The 18,623-nt window shown below is 33.3% G+C and overlaps 1 protein-coding gene across 1 annotated transcript; it reads left to right on the top strand.

Annotated features, from left to right (window-relative positions):
• The first annotated feature begins 106 nt into the window (after window positions 1-106).
• LOC117325663 (zinc transporter 7-like) lies at window positions 107-17,052 on the top strand. Its single transcript, XM_033882067.1, has 11 exons — window positions 107-262; window positions 2,102-2,203; window positions 2,652-2,765; window positions 3,076-3,163; window positions 3,564-3,690; window positions 3,984-4,028; window positions 4,351-4,473; window positions 4,751-4,886; window positions 7,623-7,713; window positions 8,629-8,778; window positions 9,769-17,052. The coding sequence occupies exons 1-11, from the start codon at window positions 186-188 to the stop codon at window positions 9,814-9,816; spliced, it is 1,101 nt and encodes a 366-aa protein (XP_033737958.1). The 5' UTR covers window positions 107-185; the 3' UTR covers window positions 9,817-17,052.
• The last annotated feature ends 1,571 nt before the right edge of the window (window positions 17,053-18,623 follow it).

Below are 18,623 nucleotides of genomic sequence, written 5' to 3'. Positions count from 1 at the left end.
GTTATTTAAATTGAACAGGAAATGTTTTTCTATGTAAACATATATTTTCAAGCATTGCGGAAATAACAGATTACGAAACTAACCAGAATATATTTGCCCACGTTGCTCATCTGTCAAGAAAATGAACGGATGTGATTGTTAGGCCAGTACGGGGGCATTTAACCGGCATTTATAATTCGTAAAAAATGTTGCCTTTACACCAAGGCGATAAGGAATATTCTTCTGGATCGAAGATCAAGCAAAAAGCGGCAGGATGGCTGAGGTAAAGATTAAGAACTATCGGAGTTTTTCGATATTCTGTGATGTTTTCAAGATAAAAACAACTAGACAATATTGCAATATGGTGCATTGGTCAGTTGGTGATCAGTGCTAAGGTTGTCTTAGTGTAGTGTCGCGCTGCTGACAATGCCCATATACTAATCGGCGCATATATTTTAACAATCATGTTATAAATGTCTTATTATAGTATAACTAATGACGATAGTGAGATCGGAACAGAGAAGTCCTGATCTCTATACCCCTCTATAGTATATTATCCTTGTCGTGTCCAGATGAACTTTTGATAGACTCATCGTTGGAGTTTAAAAAAAGACAAAACAGGATAATTTCTTCTCTAAAAAACTCTAACAAATATAATCCTATATATATAAACTCCAGATGAGAACAGAAGTAGTTTATTTTGGGGGGAGGTTCTGAATTAAAAAGTAACTATTTGATAAAAAAGAAAACACCCACATGTATGTTACAATATGTATAACACGATACATAATAAAGCCCGCTGTATCCCACTGCAAATTTATTGTATAGGAGGAAACCAAAGCTAAGTTAGGCCCCTGGTACAAACAGAGATTTCTGTAAGCTTCTGTGTCTTCTATTTAGAGGACATAGAGGAAGAAACGAAGATATATCTGCAACATTCAATATGTATAATATTTCCTTTCTTTTCTAATTTCCTTGAGCTCACTGATCTGTCCTTTGTGTTCTTACTCTAGGTGTCTCCTTGACACCAATCCTCCTATGACCCTGGCAGTTGCGAGGGTGTTAAGCCCTTATAAAAACAAGTGAAATGCAAAAAAATACTATAAATTCTACTACAGATGTACATATATTCCTAGAATGAATATTCATACCCTAGCCAGCCTACACTGCTCTCCGGTAGGATGTGAAGCCCATCCCATTGACGATAGTATAGCAAGCCCCGATATGATTCACATCGGGCAGCAGTAAGCTGTGATTATAGTTTTCTCAGATAAAAATCACATGTATATTGATGATTCTAGTATCTGTTATCAATATTCAATCCACAAACCTACACATTATATCATTTCTTTGACAATATTGGTGAAATCCAAAAACAGCAGTGCGACAATACAGAGAAATCAGTTCAAACATATTACTGCCATCTTTGATAAAAGTGTAAAGGTCAATTTTCTTATAAGGCAATCAAAATGAATTTATGGTGAGCAAGATAAAACATTCTGAAATTGAAAAATTACACAATGTAAGATGTGCTTTCTTCACAAGACTTCCACAAAAACTGGTTAAAGATGTTTTTTTATCAGAGTAGTTTTTACCATATGGTCATCAATACCATATTTGGATCAGCATCTTCGTGAGAGTTCTCGAGGAAGTATTGTGGTGGATTACTGAGAGAACTCTGAGTAGTATAATATTGGAATGGGCAAATTAAAGATTTCCAGATGTGACAGTAGGCTAATGCATTGCTAAATTGCATTGGAAATGTTTAGTTATACCAAATATTACTGCAAAGTTACACATCAACTGCTCTTTGTAGTATTTTCGAGGTTCATTGTTTTGCAACACTACTGTCAATGGAAGGGAATCGTAGCTCTGACGACAACCATCTGTCAGAAATGGTCCGTCTCTCATCCAGAACTACATTATCTAAATTATTAAAGCGATTTATGACAATCTTGGTGATGGTAATGGTAAAACAGTTATAAGGAAAGTATATGGTTTGACTGTCTCTTCCATCACTTGGCCTTTTTTCTGTACGTATATATACATAAACAGCATTGCACGGGCAATGAAGCTACATTTTGGTGATTTAATACATTTCTTTTCATTCTTTTTATTTCAGATTGATATTCTCAGACAAAACTTCAAGAAATCTGTTCTGTTTTATGTTGGTGAATCTCTCATTTGCTTTTGTTGAACTCACTTATGGAATCTGGACAAACAGGCAAGTTATGATTATTTTCTTGCTGCTATTCTCTACAAACTGCTGGGATATAAAATGAAATTATTTGGAAATAATGCACACTAAAATTGAAATGTATTTAAATTGTTGTATTTAGAATAGATTTGAAAAAATGCAGTTAGTCATTGATGTAAGCTACAAGTATGTCTGTTTTAATTTATACAATCCATAAAATATAGTACATCCTAAATCAGGACATCCTGTTGACCCTTGGTTTTAAGCAATTTAAGAAGTTGAATCACTATTTCTAAAAAATCAAATTTTTGGGAGTCAAAAACATATTCTCAAGGGTCAGTATACATGAAATGGTCATTTGTTAAATAATAGATTTTAGCAGCTATGTATGTAGCTAATAAATGGCAGTAATTCAATATATCTTTTTATGTTTTTACGTATGTATGTTGTATGTAACAATATTAATTTTTTTCAGTTTGGGCCTCATATCAGATTCCTTCCACATGTTTTTTGATTGTACAGCCCTGTTAGCTGGTCTAGCAGCCTCAGTTATATCTAGATGGAGAGCTACAGAAGCATATTCATATGGGTAATCATTAATATTGTTATACTATATTATAAGGAAATTCTCATACATCACCAATTTTTGTGGTAGATTTTTGAAATTGTTTATCCTTTTTCTTTGATAGTCATAAATTGAATATTTCTGGGTTACTTCATGTATACTATATATATATTCTATACAAAAAGTACTGTGAGTTAAAAAGGTTCTTTTTAGTAATATTAATGAAGCAATACAAATTTGTTGGTAACTTGGAGTGTTTTTCAGTTATTAGTAATGTCTTGTGTTATATATGAATATCTGAATGTATAATAATTAAAACATTTTGCTCAACTAGGTTTGTTCGTGCTGAAATAGTAGCTGGTTTTGTGAATGGACTCTTCTTACTTTTCATTGGATTTTTTATTTTCTCTGAAGCTGTGGAGGTGAGTAGATATGTGATAGCTCTCTAAGTTATCTCCCCTGGACTACATTTGATTCTACTATCTTAATTCCAGATTTATTTCTGAAGAAGTTTATTTTTGGTCATGATTGCATTTATAAATAGATCAGCTGATTAAATATTGTTCCATAAGCAAGGAAAAGCTTCTTTACAATGAGAATATTTTGCCATGTATTTATTCATTATTTTGAACATGAGATTTGCACTCTACATGTGTGAGGGGCCACTTATATTTTGTAGTCTAACAATTGCATTTATGCAGTAACTTTTGTGAATTATAATCATTTCAAAAATCCATGAAAAATTCCTATGACATGTTTGTTATTTCATTTGTCTTAATGATAACTGTTATCATTATTTACCACATTTTTTATTTCCTGCAGAGGTTGGCCGAGCCCCCAGAGGTGAAACACGAGCGACTGTTCCTGGTGTCCGTGGCAGGGTTTGTTGTCAATCTTATAGGAATTTTCGCCTTCCAACATGGACATGGTCATTCTCATGGTGGAGGAGGTATGTAAAAGTTTATCAATTTTAATAAATACTGATATTATTCCAAGAATTTTCCTTAAATCAACATTTCTCTGAACATTTTTAAAAATCTTAAATGCTTTAATACATTGAGAATTATTTCTATCAATGAATCTGAAATCAATTATCACTGCTAATATTCATCAGAAAAATATTATTTCATTAAAACCAAGTATATTTAAATCAAAGAAGTGTCTGCCAAGGGTGTCAGCTTTTTGGGTACCTACTTACAGTAGGATAGAAAGTGTCTACACTGTAACTGTATATTTTTTCAGATCATGGTCACTCACATGGAGGACATGGGCACAGTCATGGACTAGGTAAGTTAGATTTGTACAAAATATCACATTCCAGATGTTATACTCACAAATTATAAAATAATAAACCTTGGAACTGGAAAGGATAAACTTATCTCTAAGATCTGAACTGGAATCATGCAGGTTCAAGGAAACATTAGGTAAGAGTTGTTAGATTATTTCAGATTTTCAGACTGACAGAAATTTATAAAGATCGGGATCATATCCTTGTGAATTAAAACTGTATGTATAAAACTTGATGTATTACCAGTACTGACAATTGAACTGGTGTTGTTTTCCCGGTACATTTGTATATGATTTAAATAGATACTGTATATATTGACAGGCATGCAGTCACAAAGTGAACAGGATGACCATGGCCACGGTCACAGTCATGATGAAGGACACGGTCATTCTCATGGTGCATCTAACGTCACAAAGTCAGAACACCAATCTCAAATCATGCAAGGTAAGGAAAGGTAGTAGGACTCCATTATAGAATATAGTGGGGGCCATTGTATGCCAGAGATGTTTAATTTATTGTAATATTGAAAACTGCTTTGTTTAGGTGAAAAGTTTTCATGAGTTTCCATCTTGAAATTTTCCATGACACTAAAGTTTTGTTAATGATGCGTTGGGTAAGGTATCATTAAATTCAACTTGTTATTGTGATGATTTTTGATGAAATATTTTATTCAATAACACTATACCTATTTATTTTTGAATTGACGTTTTTCTGTTTTCAGGTGTATTTTTACATATATTAGCCGACACACTGGGAAGTGTGGGAGTGATTATCTCCTCCGGGATGATTCATTATTTTGGGTGGATGCAGGCAGACCCTATATGTTCATTATTCATTGCCATTTTAATTACAATAAGGTAAGATAACAATGATGCTCTTACATGTCTCAAAATGCTGTTTCTCAAAAATAAAAATAGAGTAAGAAATTGATGATTTTTAAGTATTTCAACTGAAAGTTTACTTTCTGGTTTAATTTGCACATGTGAGACCAGACCTGGAATACATCATCTGTCGATAAAGGGAAGTCATTTATATAATGGTCAATTATATTGCAATACAGTCCTTCATCTATCAATAGTTCCTTTAATTGATTTCTCCTCAACATCATTACCTTCAAAATATTTTGAAGTTAACGAACAGATCGCTAGCTAGTTGGTTCTGGAGTGTCATATTAAGTTAAAGGACAGAGAGCTAGTTAGTTTGTTCTGGAGTGTCATATTAAGTTAAAGGACAGAGAGCTACAGATGTAGTTAGTTTGTTCTGGAGTGACATATTAAGTTAAAGGACAGAGATCTAGTTAGTTTGTTCTGGAGTGTCATATTAAGTTAACAGACAGAGATCTAGTTAGTTTGTTCTGGAGTGACATATTAAGTTAAAGGACAGAGAGCTAGTTAGTTTGTTCTGGAGTGTCATATTAAGTTAACAGACAGAGATCTAGTTAGTTTGTTCTGGAGTGTCATATTAAGTTAAAGGACAGAGATCTACAGTGCAACTTCCGAAAACCGAACCTTCTAAAAACCGAACACCTCTGAATACCGAACGAATTGACATTGTACGGAATTGGTCCTTCTTTATTATAGTATTAAAAAACTTCCAAATACCGATCCCTCTGAATTCCGAACACCGGACCGATTTTGCGTCCGGTTCCTGTTAAAATATACCAAAAATTACTTCTGAAAACCGGCCTTACCTGAGCGATTATGACACGAGGTCAGGCCAGTCAACTGTGAAACAACAACTGTGACGGGTATTGTGTGAAGCCTTATTGTATCGGGACCTACGTAGGTGATTTGTACAGGTATCCAATATATATCCCAAGGGGGCATTATGACGGATGGCCCAGTGTATAATCAACACGATAATTATGAAACAATGTCACACTTCATTGAAGCGCGTCAGTTCGTTTATCTTCTCAATGCAAGTAGAGCTAGAAGCCTGAGTTTCGCATTTAATTTAAATGAGGCCCAAAGGGGGTTGTTTTCGTAAAAGAAGCCACTGATGTTTTTTTAGACAACAGCGATGTCGGAAATACGACCAGTATCAACTGATCAATTGTAATTGATATTGAAACAAAACATCTTCACACCCTTTAATATTAGTCGATATGTAAAATATTCCGTATTGGACTATCGGCCCCATCCACATGACGGAAGCTTCACCGGATGTAACAAAATGTAGGTCGATCGTAAAGTGTAGTTGTACATGTGAAAAAACTGTTTAAAACTATAGTTAAAGTCATTTGCCTTTCTTATATATTCTGCAATATATACATGTACATTGATTAACTTTCATAATATGCATATTATTCAGACAAACCAAATATTGTCTACGTGTGTACGTGCCGGTTTGTAATCGGGTGCATTCTAATAAAAAATCGTCCGACCAATTATATCCGGAATTCGACCGGTCATTTTTCGATCAACTTCTCCAAACCGAACCCTCTGTAAACCGAACAAATAGTCATGTCCCATGCATGTTCGGTTTATAGAGGTTCCACTGTAGTTGGTTCTGGAGTGACATATTAAGTTAACAGACACTCTGACAGAGATCTAGTTAGTTGGTTCTGGAGTGTCATATTAAGTTAACAGACACTCTGACAGAGATCTAGTTAGTTGGTTCTAGAGTGACATATTAAGTTAACAGACACTCTGACAGAGATCTAGTTAGTTGGTTCTGGAGTGACATATTAAGTTAACAGACACTCTGACAGAGATCTAGTTAGTTGGTTCTAGAGTGACATATTAAGTTAACAGACACTCTGACAGATATCTGGTTAGTTGGTTCTAGAGTGACATATTAAGTTAACAGACACTCTGACAGAGATCTAGTTAGTTGGTTCTGGAGTGTCATATTAAGTTAAAGGACAGAGAGCTAGTTTGTTAGTTCTAGAGTGACATATTAAGTTAACAGACACTCTGACAGAGATCTAGTTAGTTGGTTCTGGAGTGACATATTAAGTTAAAGGACAGAGAGCTAGTTAGTTGGTTCTGGAGTGTCATATTAAGTTAACAGACAGAGATCTAGTTAGTTGGTTCCGAGTGACATTAAGTTAACAGACACTGACAGAGATCTAGTTAGTTGGTTCTGGAGTGACATATTAAGTTAAAGGACAGAGATCTAGTTAGTTGGTTCTGGAGTGTCATATTAAGTTAAAGGACAGAGAGCTAGTTAGTTGGTTCTGGAGTGACATATTAAGTTAACAGACAGAGATCTAGTTAGTTGGTTCTAGAGTGACATATTAAGTTAACAGACACTCTGACAGAGATCTGGTTAGTTGGTTCTAGAGTGACATATTAAGTTAACAGACACTCTGACAGAGATCTGGTTAGTTGGCTCTAGAGTGACATATTAAGTCAACAGACAGTCAGACACTCTGACAGAGATCTGGTTAGTTGGTTCTGGAGTGACATATTAAGTTAAAGGACAGAGAGCTAGTTAGTTGGTTTTGGAGTGACACACTAAGAAGTGCAGTCTTCACATTACATTCGTATTATGAATTTTATTCTGATGGCTAGTTAAAAGCTTTCACAGTTGCTATGGTTTAAGCTTATATGACAAATGTTTAAATTGAATTGTTTAATTTTATTTTCCAGTGTTTTACCATTACTTAGAGATTCAGTTGGTATTCTAATGCAGAGGACACCCAGAGCATTGGAATCACAATTACCGTCATGTTATAACAGGGTAAGTAGAATAAGATAATTATACATTTAACTTAATGGTACATTTATAATTGTAATCGTAATTTGATGGCTGCAAACTGTTGATAAAGATATGTATGTAGCAATGTCATACTTTAATTAAGGTGTCAAAGTTATTATCAAAAGGACTGTTTAAAGAGAAAAGCATACAGAATTTTCTGTAGTGTACATAACATTTTATATTGGAGGTGTCTCCAGTAAATGTTTTAAATCAGACAGGAAAAAAGTAATCTGTGTCTCCTATTCCTATACATTTTTTGTATATATATAGAGAGAGTGATACTTATTTAAATGGTATTGCCTTCAAAATTGCTATAAATAAATTTGGGTTAGGATCTAGACATGGTAGGGAAACGGTAACAAGCATGTTTGCTTTTGGCATAGTACAAATAACTGGTATATTTTAACATATAATTGCATGTATTCCATGTATATACTATTTGAATCAAATGTTGATTATGAATTATAATTATCATTTTTAAAATGTAAAGCTTTCGACTTCAGTGTGTTCCTATTTTGGAAATAAAATACATATTCCAGTAAGGCAATATTTATTCCTAACACATGAAATTATAGGCATTAAAATGGACATTTCTGTTTTATGTTTGATTATCCTTTAACTAGTGTTTATTTAGTAGTTGTCATGATAGCCAAATGCATTTTTATCTCGTCTCAACGCATTGTAACTACCTCAGGTAGCTAATCCCAGGAACTGCTGATGCGATCCTCACCAAACTATGTTTCGGTGTGTAAAGTGTCAGCAGGAGAATTTATGTCTTGCAGATATTTTCTAGTCTTCATATACATGTTAAAATAGTTTTACTTTAGATATTAACTTATCAATAAGATCTTGTCTCATTGTGACAAATATAACACATTGTGATCTGATTTGTTGTAGGTGAGTCAGTTAGAGGGAGTTTACAGTGTCCAGGAACCACACTTTTGGACGTTGTGCAGTGATATCTATGTCGGAACAATTAAACTGGAAGTCTCATCTAAAGCTGATGCCAAATACATTTTAAGTCATACACATAATTTATTCACACAGGTAAGAAAACATGTTTGTTTATTTGCTTGAATTGTCTTTGGTCATTGTACAAGGAAACATGTTCAAATAATTTTATTTACATGTATACGTAGTTGCACTGTAGCCATGACTAGTAGTATTGATTCACAAAGAAAGTCTTGAAAAATGTTATTATTTTGAATATTTATTTTTAAAAAAAAACAATAAAAATTCAGTAATTATATGTCATTTTAAGCTTGCCATCATGATCAGAGGGTTTCACTAATAGTTTTTAGCCAACTATCCTCAGAATATTGTCTGTTCCAGTTGCCCTTCATAGATTGTTCATCATTAAAAAGTGTTATTAGTGCAAATTGAAATGAATCTTAATATATAACAATGTGAATCATTTGCTACTGACATGACTATCAATACAGGAGTTATCTCTGCTGTTTTGAAAAAAAATTCCCACGACCAGGCTATTCTTTGTTGGTCTGCTGGGGCCGCAGTGGCAGAGTGTTTAAAGTGTCCCCGACACTTTATCACTAGCCCTCAACCTCTTGTTTGCGAGTTCGAAACCCATGTAGGGCAGTTTCCTGGTACTGACCATATGCCGGTGGTTTTTCTCCGGGTATTCCGGCTTTCCTCCACCTTCAAAACCTGACACGTCCTTAAATGACCCTGGCTGTTAATAGGACGTTAAACAAAGCAAAACCAAACCAAACCTTTTTGCTAATGGACATTAATTTTAAAATGTGACCATGTGATTTATTTACTACTGACATGACTGTCAATATAACAAATTATTTACAAGTTAGGCTGAGTATATATAAGTATAGAAAAAATGCATAGGACTCATATGCATGAAGTTAATACAGTAATGGGCTTGGTTTTGTATTGTTTAATGTCCAAGCAACAGCTATGGTCATTTAAGGATGGCAGTGGTGGGCACATATTACACTTTTTAAATTTTTGTACAATACATGTATCACAAAATAACTGATGTTATCTTTATTGTTATTTTTTTTGCAGATTGGAGTGCGACAGTTATATGTACAGATTGATTATTCTGCTATGTAGATGTCAAGAACCAAGTGACCTTCACCTCTGCATACTCACTTGACCTTTGACCCCTGACTGTCAACATTGTATTCATTCATATACTGATCTATCTTGTGTGATTGAATGCAGAAGTGTGAGAAATTACTATAATGCTGGCATTTGTAACGACCACATCGAAGCATTGTAAAGTGTGTAAATGGAAGGAAGGCAATATTTTCTATGATCACAGTCACAGATAATCACTAGAATTTCTGGACCTAGGTTCAGTCTTGGGTCCAAATGTCAATTTTATTTGTTGATTGAAAAATAAGACATGTTAGAATATCCAGGAATTTATTTATAGTGGATAAACAATTGTCAGATTTACACAATTTGATCCCTACCAATCAGAATCAACAAATACCAGGATGCACATTACAATATATATGTTGATCACCACACAATGTATTTAATACATGCTTCAAACATTTCTCATGATCAACAAACAAGAATATTTTGATTTTCAAATCACAACCTTTTTGGTTATTTTGCCAAAGATTTCCTCTGACAAAAAATGGTCAATGCTGGAATTTTCCCATTATACAGTATTTTAAATATAAGACGTCTTTAGTACAGTAAATATAACACCATTCAGATTTTGACTTTAGTGTACAGTGTATAACTTGTTTCAGGATCATGACAGTCAGACATTGTGACGATGTAGAGTTAAGTGATCTGTTAGATTTGTTAAATTCAATCTTTGTTATACAAGCTTATTTATTTCAAGTTAGTGTTTCTCCGAACTACTAGGTGGCTGCACATTGTCGTATATACCCGTATATAAAAATGTAAATTTTATTTATGTTACAACAATTGCAAAGCAAGTTACACATATGCTGTTGGGTAACTTCAGATTTGGATGTAATTGCCTATGACTCTTAACAAAGATTTAGAAACATTTGGAATCACTTACCATGTAAAGAATAAATACCAGAGAATGGATTGATATGAGACGTTAATAGTTGTTAATATTTGTGATATAAACTGAGGCATTCCATCACCAAAATAAAGCAGAATTACAGGATCAAGTTCAGTATGTGATTTCAGAAATCATAATGTGTATATAATTATGTTGGTACCAGTTTGGTATGAGGATTTTGATATAAATATTTTGTATTTCGGTCAGAACTGTACCAAAACAATAGGCATACAGGGTTAGTTGGTGAGTGAATGGGTACGGGTAACTCTGACACTTCCAGTTTGATGAACAACTTGTTATTGAAGATATATATACATCTTTCTGATGATGACAAATCCGGTTGTTTTATTGTAAAAGTGTTGAAAAATCATGTGACATGGAGGGAAGAGTCTATTCCATCTGATGTTGTTGGCAGAAATTTATCACATTGAAGTTACAGGCCGCTAAATATACATCCTGTGATACACCAATGAAATTAATCCAAAGGTTTCTGATGGTTTATCAGCTTTTTAATTATATCAGGTTTTTAAAAGACTGATAAAACATCAAAAACCTACAGATTACAATGAAATGTACTGACTTTTGAGAATTATCTGTATTGTAACAATAATCTTGACGGATGATGCCGATATTGGTAGTCTCTGTGTTTACATTTTATCTTATAATAATGGTTTCAGAAAGTTCTTTGTCTTTGTTTTTTAGGTCAAAAGAGCAATTGAAGTATTCATAATTGAAAAACACATAGGTCATGTAATGTTATCATAATATTTCATTTAAATGTAGCAATTTTACTGTATAATGATTTTAGTTCATAACTATTGTTTTTAATGCAATATCTGTTAGGTAATTCAAATATACAAGTTTACAATGTTACTGCCACAGTCGGAGATTACTGAAATGTAAAATGTCTGTGTTGTAACCCGGGGATGTGGGATGTCTGTGTTGTATATAACAAGTACAACATTTATGTAACTTGTGGAGCGTTTGTTCACCTCAATTTTTAGTGTTATTGTATGCAGATACATTGTAGGTATTTGAGAAATTCTGTGATTACAGTAGTCACGAGGTAATCTTATTTCTTAGGTAGTGTTAATGGTACTTCTTTTAGAAATTTTTTATCTTTTAGATAACTGTTTTGGTCTTAGATAACTATTTATGTTTTAGATAACTCTTTATCTTTAATCAGAAGTTTTAGTAAAACAATCAAAATGTTGTTGTTGGTACATCATGGTGAATCTTTGAGTTGATTGTCGAGTGTCAAAATGTACAAAAGTTTTACTTTAACATAGCACCATTCTATTGTCAATCCAAATCAGTACACTATATTATAGATAGCACAAATATGAGGGAATTTTCTAGTGAAATTAACTTACGGTAATTAAAATTAAAGTTCCAGTACTGTACAAACTGTAGAAATGAAGTGTCAGATTGTTCCTCATTGGCCACTGGGCGTTTTGAATGTATTTAACAATATTAACCTTCACACACCAAATAAACACTTTTTGACCTTGAACTAGGAATTCACTAGCTATAGATACAGCATTCTTGGCTATGATTTGGTTTACATATACAATATTTATGATTGTTAATGTTTTTGTTTGATATTTTTAACTGCCTTCCATTTAAAACTGTTGATGAGGCACCATGCACCTGAATGTATTTCCATAGCTGAGCATTTCGAGGTATGATATAAATGATCTGTATAAACACTGATTGTGCGTTGTTTCAGTTAAACATGTATGTAGGATTTGATGTACATGTAATACGAGATAAAGTCAACAATTATGTTACTAGTTCTGTTACATCGTTTAACCTGCAAGTATTCATGTACTTTATTATGTCACTGGCTTTGTGACATCATCAAATATAATTACATAGTAATAAAACATTATACTTCACAATGATAAATAATATTACTGATTTTCTAGAATATGTTACTGATAATTGTATGTCTAAGATGTGTATTAACATACATAATATACAATAATAAACCAACCAGAGTCAATATACAAAGCATTGATTGAACTAGAATATCAACCTTTTTATGAATGTCAACATTGAATTACGATTTTCTTTCCATAATCCAGAAATCATGACAAAAGTGTTTTTTCGCCGTTGCTATTTCTGAGAATACGAGTCCAGGTTGTAATTTATAAGATGCTATAGGGTTATTTCATAATTGTAAATGTAAACTTTATTTATTTAAAAAAAGAATTGCAAAACAAATAATACCAACTTTTATTAATCACCCATGTTTGCTCGGATGGAAGTGTACGAGGGGTCTTATTGTGGGAGGAAACTGTAGTACCGGAGAACATTATTACCACTGTACCACCTGACCACCTTATGATATAGTACAGGTACATAGTACAGGTACATAATACAGGTGTGGGATGTTAGAGGAGGGTCCCCTGTCTACAATTATGGGACGGTTGTTGACTGATAGAGAGAATAAACAAATGTTGTTATAGACATTGTCTTGATGGAGAGAGAGAAGAGAAAAAAAAAAACACAGTTGTTGCGAAAGGGGTGTGGATGTTGATTATCATTGCATTGTTTTGTTATATCCTTAAAAGTTTTACAAAACAGCTGATGCCCTTGTGTGGCATAATTATTAAAAATCTCCAGGTAAGAAGTATTTTGATGTTTATCTTTTATGACTTCTTGGATAGATTTCTCCCATCTAGCCAAAAATAAAAGAAACTTGTTTTCAAATCACTATTATTACCATGATTTAATTTCATTTAGGGAAGTATTTAAAAAAATTATTTTCATGAACTTTCATTACCCAGTAATTTGTTTGTTTGTTGGGTTTATTGCACCGTGAACAGCCAGGGTCATTTTGAGGTGGGGTCTCCTTGTAGTAGTTGGTGAATACTGGACTAAATAACATGCGGGAGGCCCTTTGCGTGCTATTCAGAGCAATTAGGGTAAAGTGTCTTGTCCAAAGACACAACACAACAGCACAGTCTGACTGGTTTCTCAGCTTCTCGAGAAACTCCTGTAGGAAGTGTTGAATCACGGATCTTCACCTGAAGTTACGTGGCCGGCACTCTGACTGACTGAGCTATCACAGCCCCTCCCCGGTGATCAGAAATAATCTTCTAACGATAAAGAAAAATCACTGAATGAGAAATGTATTTTTTATGATAAGTATTAGCAGTGATTATTTATTTGATGGTGTTAGTTCCATGTAAGAACATAGTTGACAGAAATTGAGTTTAATGTATTATGCTATTATGCCATACAAGATCTATAATGCAAAGATCTAATATTTTAGCATATATTATTCTTAATTGGAAGTTCCTTTCTTTACTGTTATTGTTGTTGATGACATTTTTATAAATGACATCCTCCCAATACTGTACTCTTATTTTACTACAATAATTCAAAAGATTTGACAATGAAAAATTCTAGAATTATTCCTGTTATCTTAATATCAAAAAAACTTCTTACTTGTTATTTGGAAATCTTTTCTTTTTCAGTTAATTTTTCTACTTTCTTACTTTTTTACTAGTACAGTAAGTTATTCCACTGTTTGTCTATTTTTATTTTCATTATCTTGCTACATTTTAATACATATCTAGGTGTATGAGTTCTCTGTTCCTGGAACAGTTTTTCCAGTGATATTTCAAATTACAATGTAGCTTTTGAGATAAAATATTCAATTTTCCATTTACAAAAATGTGTATGAAGGGACAAAAGATAAAATGTTGTTCTTTTAATAGTTTTATATGTTGATGTCCAATCTTGGTAATTTAAATCACTATATGCACTCTGTAAAGTATCACACTGATAAGTTTGACCGGAGGACTGTGATCATTTCCTGTTTCGTGTAATAAAAACTTTCGCATGTAGGGTACTTATAACCGAGCATATCACCTCATAAAAAAATATAATAAAATTGCACTGATAGGAATTCAACAATACTTTTTAAAAACTAACCTAGCATACCAGGTTATTAAATGATGAAATTGAAAACTAAAAACAATTTTGTAAAAGGTTATATTGTAAACCAGATCATTAAACTATGAAAATAAATTTACATATATACAAGAATAATTCCCTGAAAACAATTATCACAAACTTAGGACTGATCAAATAATTCTTAGAAATCGTACTTGGAAAATTTATGTTCATGTATGTTTAAATCAGGATTATAAACTAGTCTGAGAGGTTGTTACCTTTACAATCTGTGAACCTCAGTGAAATTGATTAAATTACTCGGGTATGTGTTCAAAGTCTTACAGGTGATGTTGGTGAAGGAATTACACCAATTGCAACTCGTTGAGATACTTTTTTTCATCTACTCAAGTGTTATTAGGGGTGTAGACTTGCATTTTTAAAAGGAATACTAGGTAGATAGTCGCCCAGCCTGTAACTTTGTAGGGGGAAATCACAACAAATACGAAACTAGTTCTATGTGTATTGCTTGTAGTAACTTCTGTAGTCCGACATAAAATTCACATATTGTATTAGTCCCAGATAAAGGTCTGGTGGAGCTACACACATCAGTAGAATTCATGTGATTGGGTGTATTCCTACGACATTTAGTTCATATTTGGTAAAATTGTAGGAAAAAAACTAATGGAGCGAAATACAGGGTATTTAATTTGTCAAACTCCTGTCCTTTTTCAAATGTCTAACTGTGATTGTTTTGTGATTGACGTTGAATATTGAAGCTTTTCTGCATCACGTTTGGACAAATTCATGTAATCGGAACTGCTCAAAATCAATAACGTTCGTAACTTTTAGAATATTCTGAAGTAAGTTTTAATTATCTATACTCTTACAATTCACTCCTTGCTGTGGATTAATAGTATAATTTGAAGACCACGTGTGATTGCATATATACCAGACCTCATGTGATTGCATATATACAAGACCACATGTGATTGCATATATACCAGACCACGTGTGATTGCATATATACAAGACCACGTGTGATTGCATATATACCAGACCACGTGTGATTGCATATATACCAGACCACGTGTGATTGCATATATACCAGACCACGTGTGATTGCATATATACCAGACCACGTGTGATTGCATATATACAAAACCATGTGTGATTGCATATATACCAGACCACGTGTGATTGCATATATACCAGACCACGTGTGATTGCATATATACATTGTTGATTTGTTACACCGTACATTATTACCACTACTAAACCTATTAAGGAGTTAGTTGTGAGACTGCGTATGAATACTACATCTTTAGCCAGTGTTGGTGTTAGTCTGTTTGATATATCAAACTTAACGTCTTATTTATTATCCAAATTAACATTGTATTATTATATAAACAAACATAAGCATTAAGCTGCATAAATGTCAAATGATTTGTAGCTCAATGTTAAGAATAGCGGTTTTAAGTCTTAAAAAGGTTGTCGTTTATGCTTAAAGATAAATGCCGTTGTTGCGTTATTTACAAACTATGTGAGGGATTGAGAACATTCTTAAAATTTAGAATGATAGTGAGTTATATTTGTTTCATCAAGCTGATTGCCATTTTGTAGTGATTGAATCACTGATGCCATTATCATAGTTTAATCTAGTCAAACATTTGTAGAATATAGACAACAGTGGCTTTTTAATAGTATTATGTGTTTGAGTATGTGTATGCATGTAATCAGGTAAAAGTATTAGAAGGTAAGAGTTTCTGTAGGTAAAGTATCGCACATCTATAATTACTCTCCAGTAATCAGCTGTTACATTGACATTTGGGCTAGAACTACAGATGTTGATACTTGCACAGCAAACATATAGAATGGATCTGAAAAAACAGATGATTGGAGGTTATTATGGACACGGTTGTTGTCCTGAACTGTGTACAAAGAACACTCGATCTACTGACATAACTTCCATGGCTAATGAATATGGATAATTTTCCTGTCATATGTTTGGACCAATCAGATGACCCGTGAGAATGGATGCTTTTCCCGTCATATGTTTAGTCCAATCAAATGGGCCATGAATATGGATGATTTAGACCCAATCAAATGAGTCATGAATTTGAATTTATGAATTATTGTAGAGTTATCTTTGAAGTAAATATGTTGTATATAAAACTGTCCTTTGTGAGAGAACAGGTGCTTGTTTAACTGCCGTCAGATCGTTGTTATTTAGTATATTATGTATATATGTTGTAGTCGCACTAAACCTCAAACTCGATGGCATGCTGACTGATGCTATGTATTTTCTGTTAGGTCCAATAATTAAGGTGCTGGTGCAACTCTTGGGGGTTCTTCCCTCAAACCAAGAAATAAACTGAGATATTTTATTTTAATGTTTTGTGTTTGTTTTTAAATATATTTTAAAAATCTTCTTTCGCCCATGGTCTTCCAAAACAATTTCTCTTAGGTTTTAGGACACATGAAAAAGTCTCATGTGACCTATTCTAATCGTCCGTTGTTCGTCCGTAAACTATTTATATTTTCGGCTTCTCAGAAACCACTTACCCGATTCAATAAAATCTAGCAGAAACTTTCCATGGCCAACGGTAAACCGAAATTGTGAATTTAAGAACCCGAAGTGGGTTTATGACTTCCTTGAAAAATCTTATGCAGCTAAAAATATGTCGACATTTTTAGCTCACCTAGACCAAAGGTCCGGTGAGCTTAGGTAGCACACTACAGTAGGACAGCCTGGCCTTGGGCGATTTTTTTGTTAAGCAAATAACTCCTGTATTATGATATGCATAAAAAAATGAAAAAAATAAATGTACACTATAATTGGTATATTCAGTATGAAGTAGTACATACAGGCTTCACATTTGTTATAACAAAAATTAATAAATTGGTTTCGGATTTTAAATTTCCGGATTTTCCGAAAGTGTGTTTACACAGGAAATTTAGTTTTGACTTCAGCGAAAAATGGAAGCCCACAGAAAAGGTGAGATAGCGGAAAACTCTAATTTACAACATATGTCAAAACAAGATTAATTCTGTCTTTTGGGGTAGAGATATTTAAATTTAAATAGGTTTCAAAAAAAAAATTGTGTAGAGAATTGTGTCATTTTGGGTCAAATATAATATTTTGCATTTTTTTAGCATTTTTAAAACTGTTACCATGGTATTCACAGCTCTAAAATTCACAGAAACTATCAGTTTACTTATCCTTCAGAGCTGTATTAAAATTGCAAATGTTGTACAGATTACAAATATATATACTTTATTAGGAATTATATGTAGGGTTAACTGGCAATGTTTACATATCTAAGACGTGCCATATTTTTCAGAATTGGGTATTTTTACTGTACACTGTCCTTATGCCATATTTGCTTCAAATCGCTACGAGTCAAAAAGTTCTTATTTGATTTTGACCAAATTTGGTCAGAAACATCCTTGGCAGAAAGGGATTAGATTTTGCATAAATGGTGAGTCTGACCCCTAAGGGGCCTGAGGGGCAGGACCCAATAGGGGAATTGAGGTAATTCCTTTAAATCGCTACTAGTTGTAAAGTTATGAATGGATTTGAACCCAATTTGGTCAGAATCATCTTTGGGGAAACGGGAACAGGTTTTGCATAAATGGTGACTTTGACCCCCAAGTGGCCAAATGGGTGGGGCCCCATAGGGAAATAAACATAATTCGTTTAAATCTCTATAATCATAAGGTGATGAATGAATGTTCTAAAAACAATTCTTGAGGTCGTTAAGACCCTTTAGAGAGTCTGGACTTCGTTATTTCTTTAAAACAGTTGGGATCTCCACACTATAACTATATATAACATTGTTTGAGATTGACAAATTGAACATGAACATTATTACATTTGGTCTAATCCAACCAGGTGAGCGATACAGACCCCATGGGCCTCTTGTTCGTCTTTGAATTTGTTACATATTTATTGTGTAATTTT

The sequence above is a fragment of the Pecten maximus genome, chromosome 4, assembly GCF_902652985.1.
Source record: "Pecten maximus chromosome 4, xPecMax1.1, whole genome shotgun sequence".
Classification (NCBI taxonomy): Eukaryota; Metazoa; Mollusca; class Bivalvia; order Pectinida; family Pectinidae; genus Pecten; species Pecten maximus.
This window is presented reverse-complemented; position numbering and strand designations above follow the sequence as displayed.

What these genes read in the sequence shown, in the direction of transcription:
- LOC117325663 (XM_033882067.1), top strand. Translation starts at nt 186, where the DNA reads ATGTTGCCTTTACACCAAGGCGATAAGGAATATTCTTCTGGATCGAAG. An exon ending in ACAGAAGCATATTCATATGG is followed by an intron (nt 2,766 to 3,075) that starts GTAATCATTAAT and finishes TTGCTCAACTAG; the next exon opens with GTTTGTTCGTGCTGAAATAG. An exon ending in TCATTCTCATGGTGGAGGAG is followed by an intron (nt 3,691 to 3,983) that starts GTATGTAAAAGT and finishes ATATTTTTTCAG; the next exon opens with ATCATGGTCACTCACATGGA.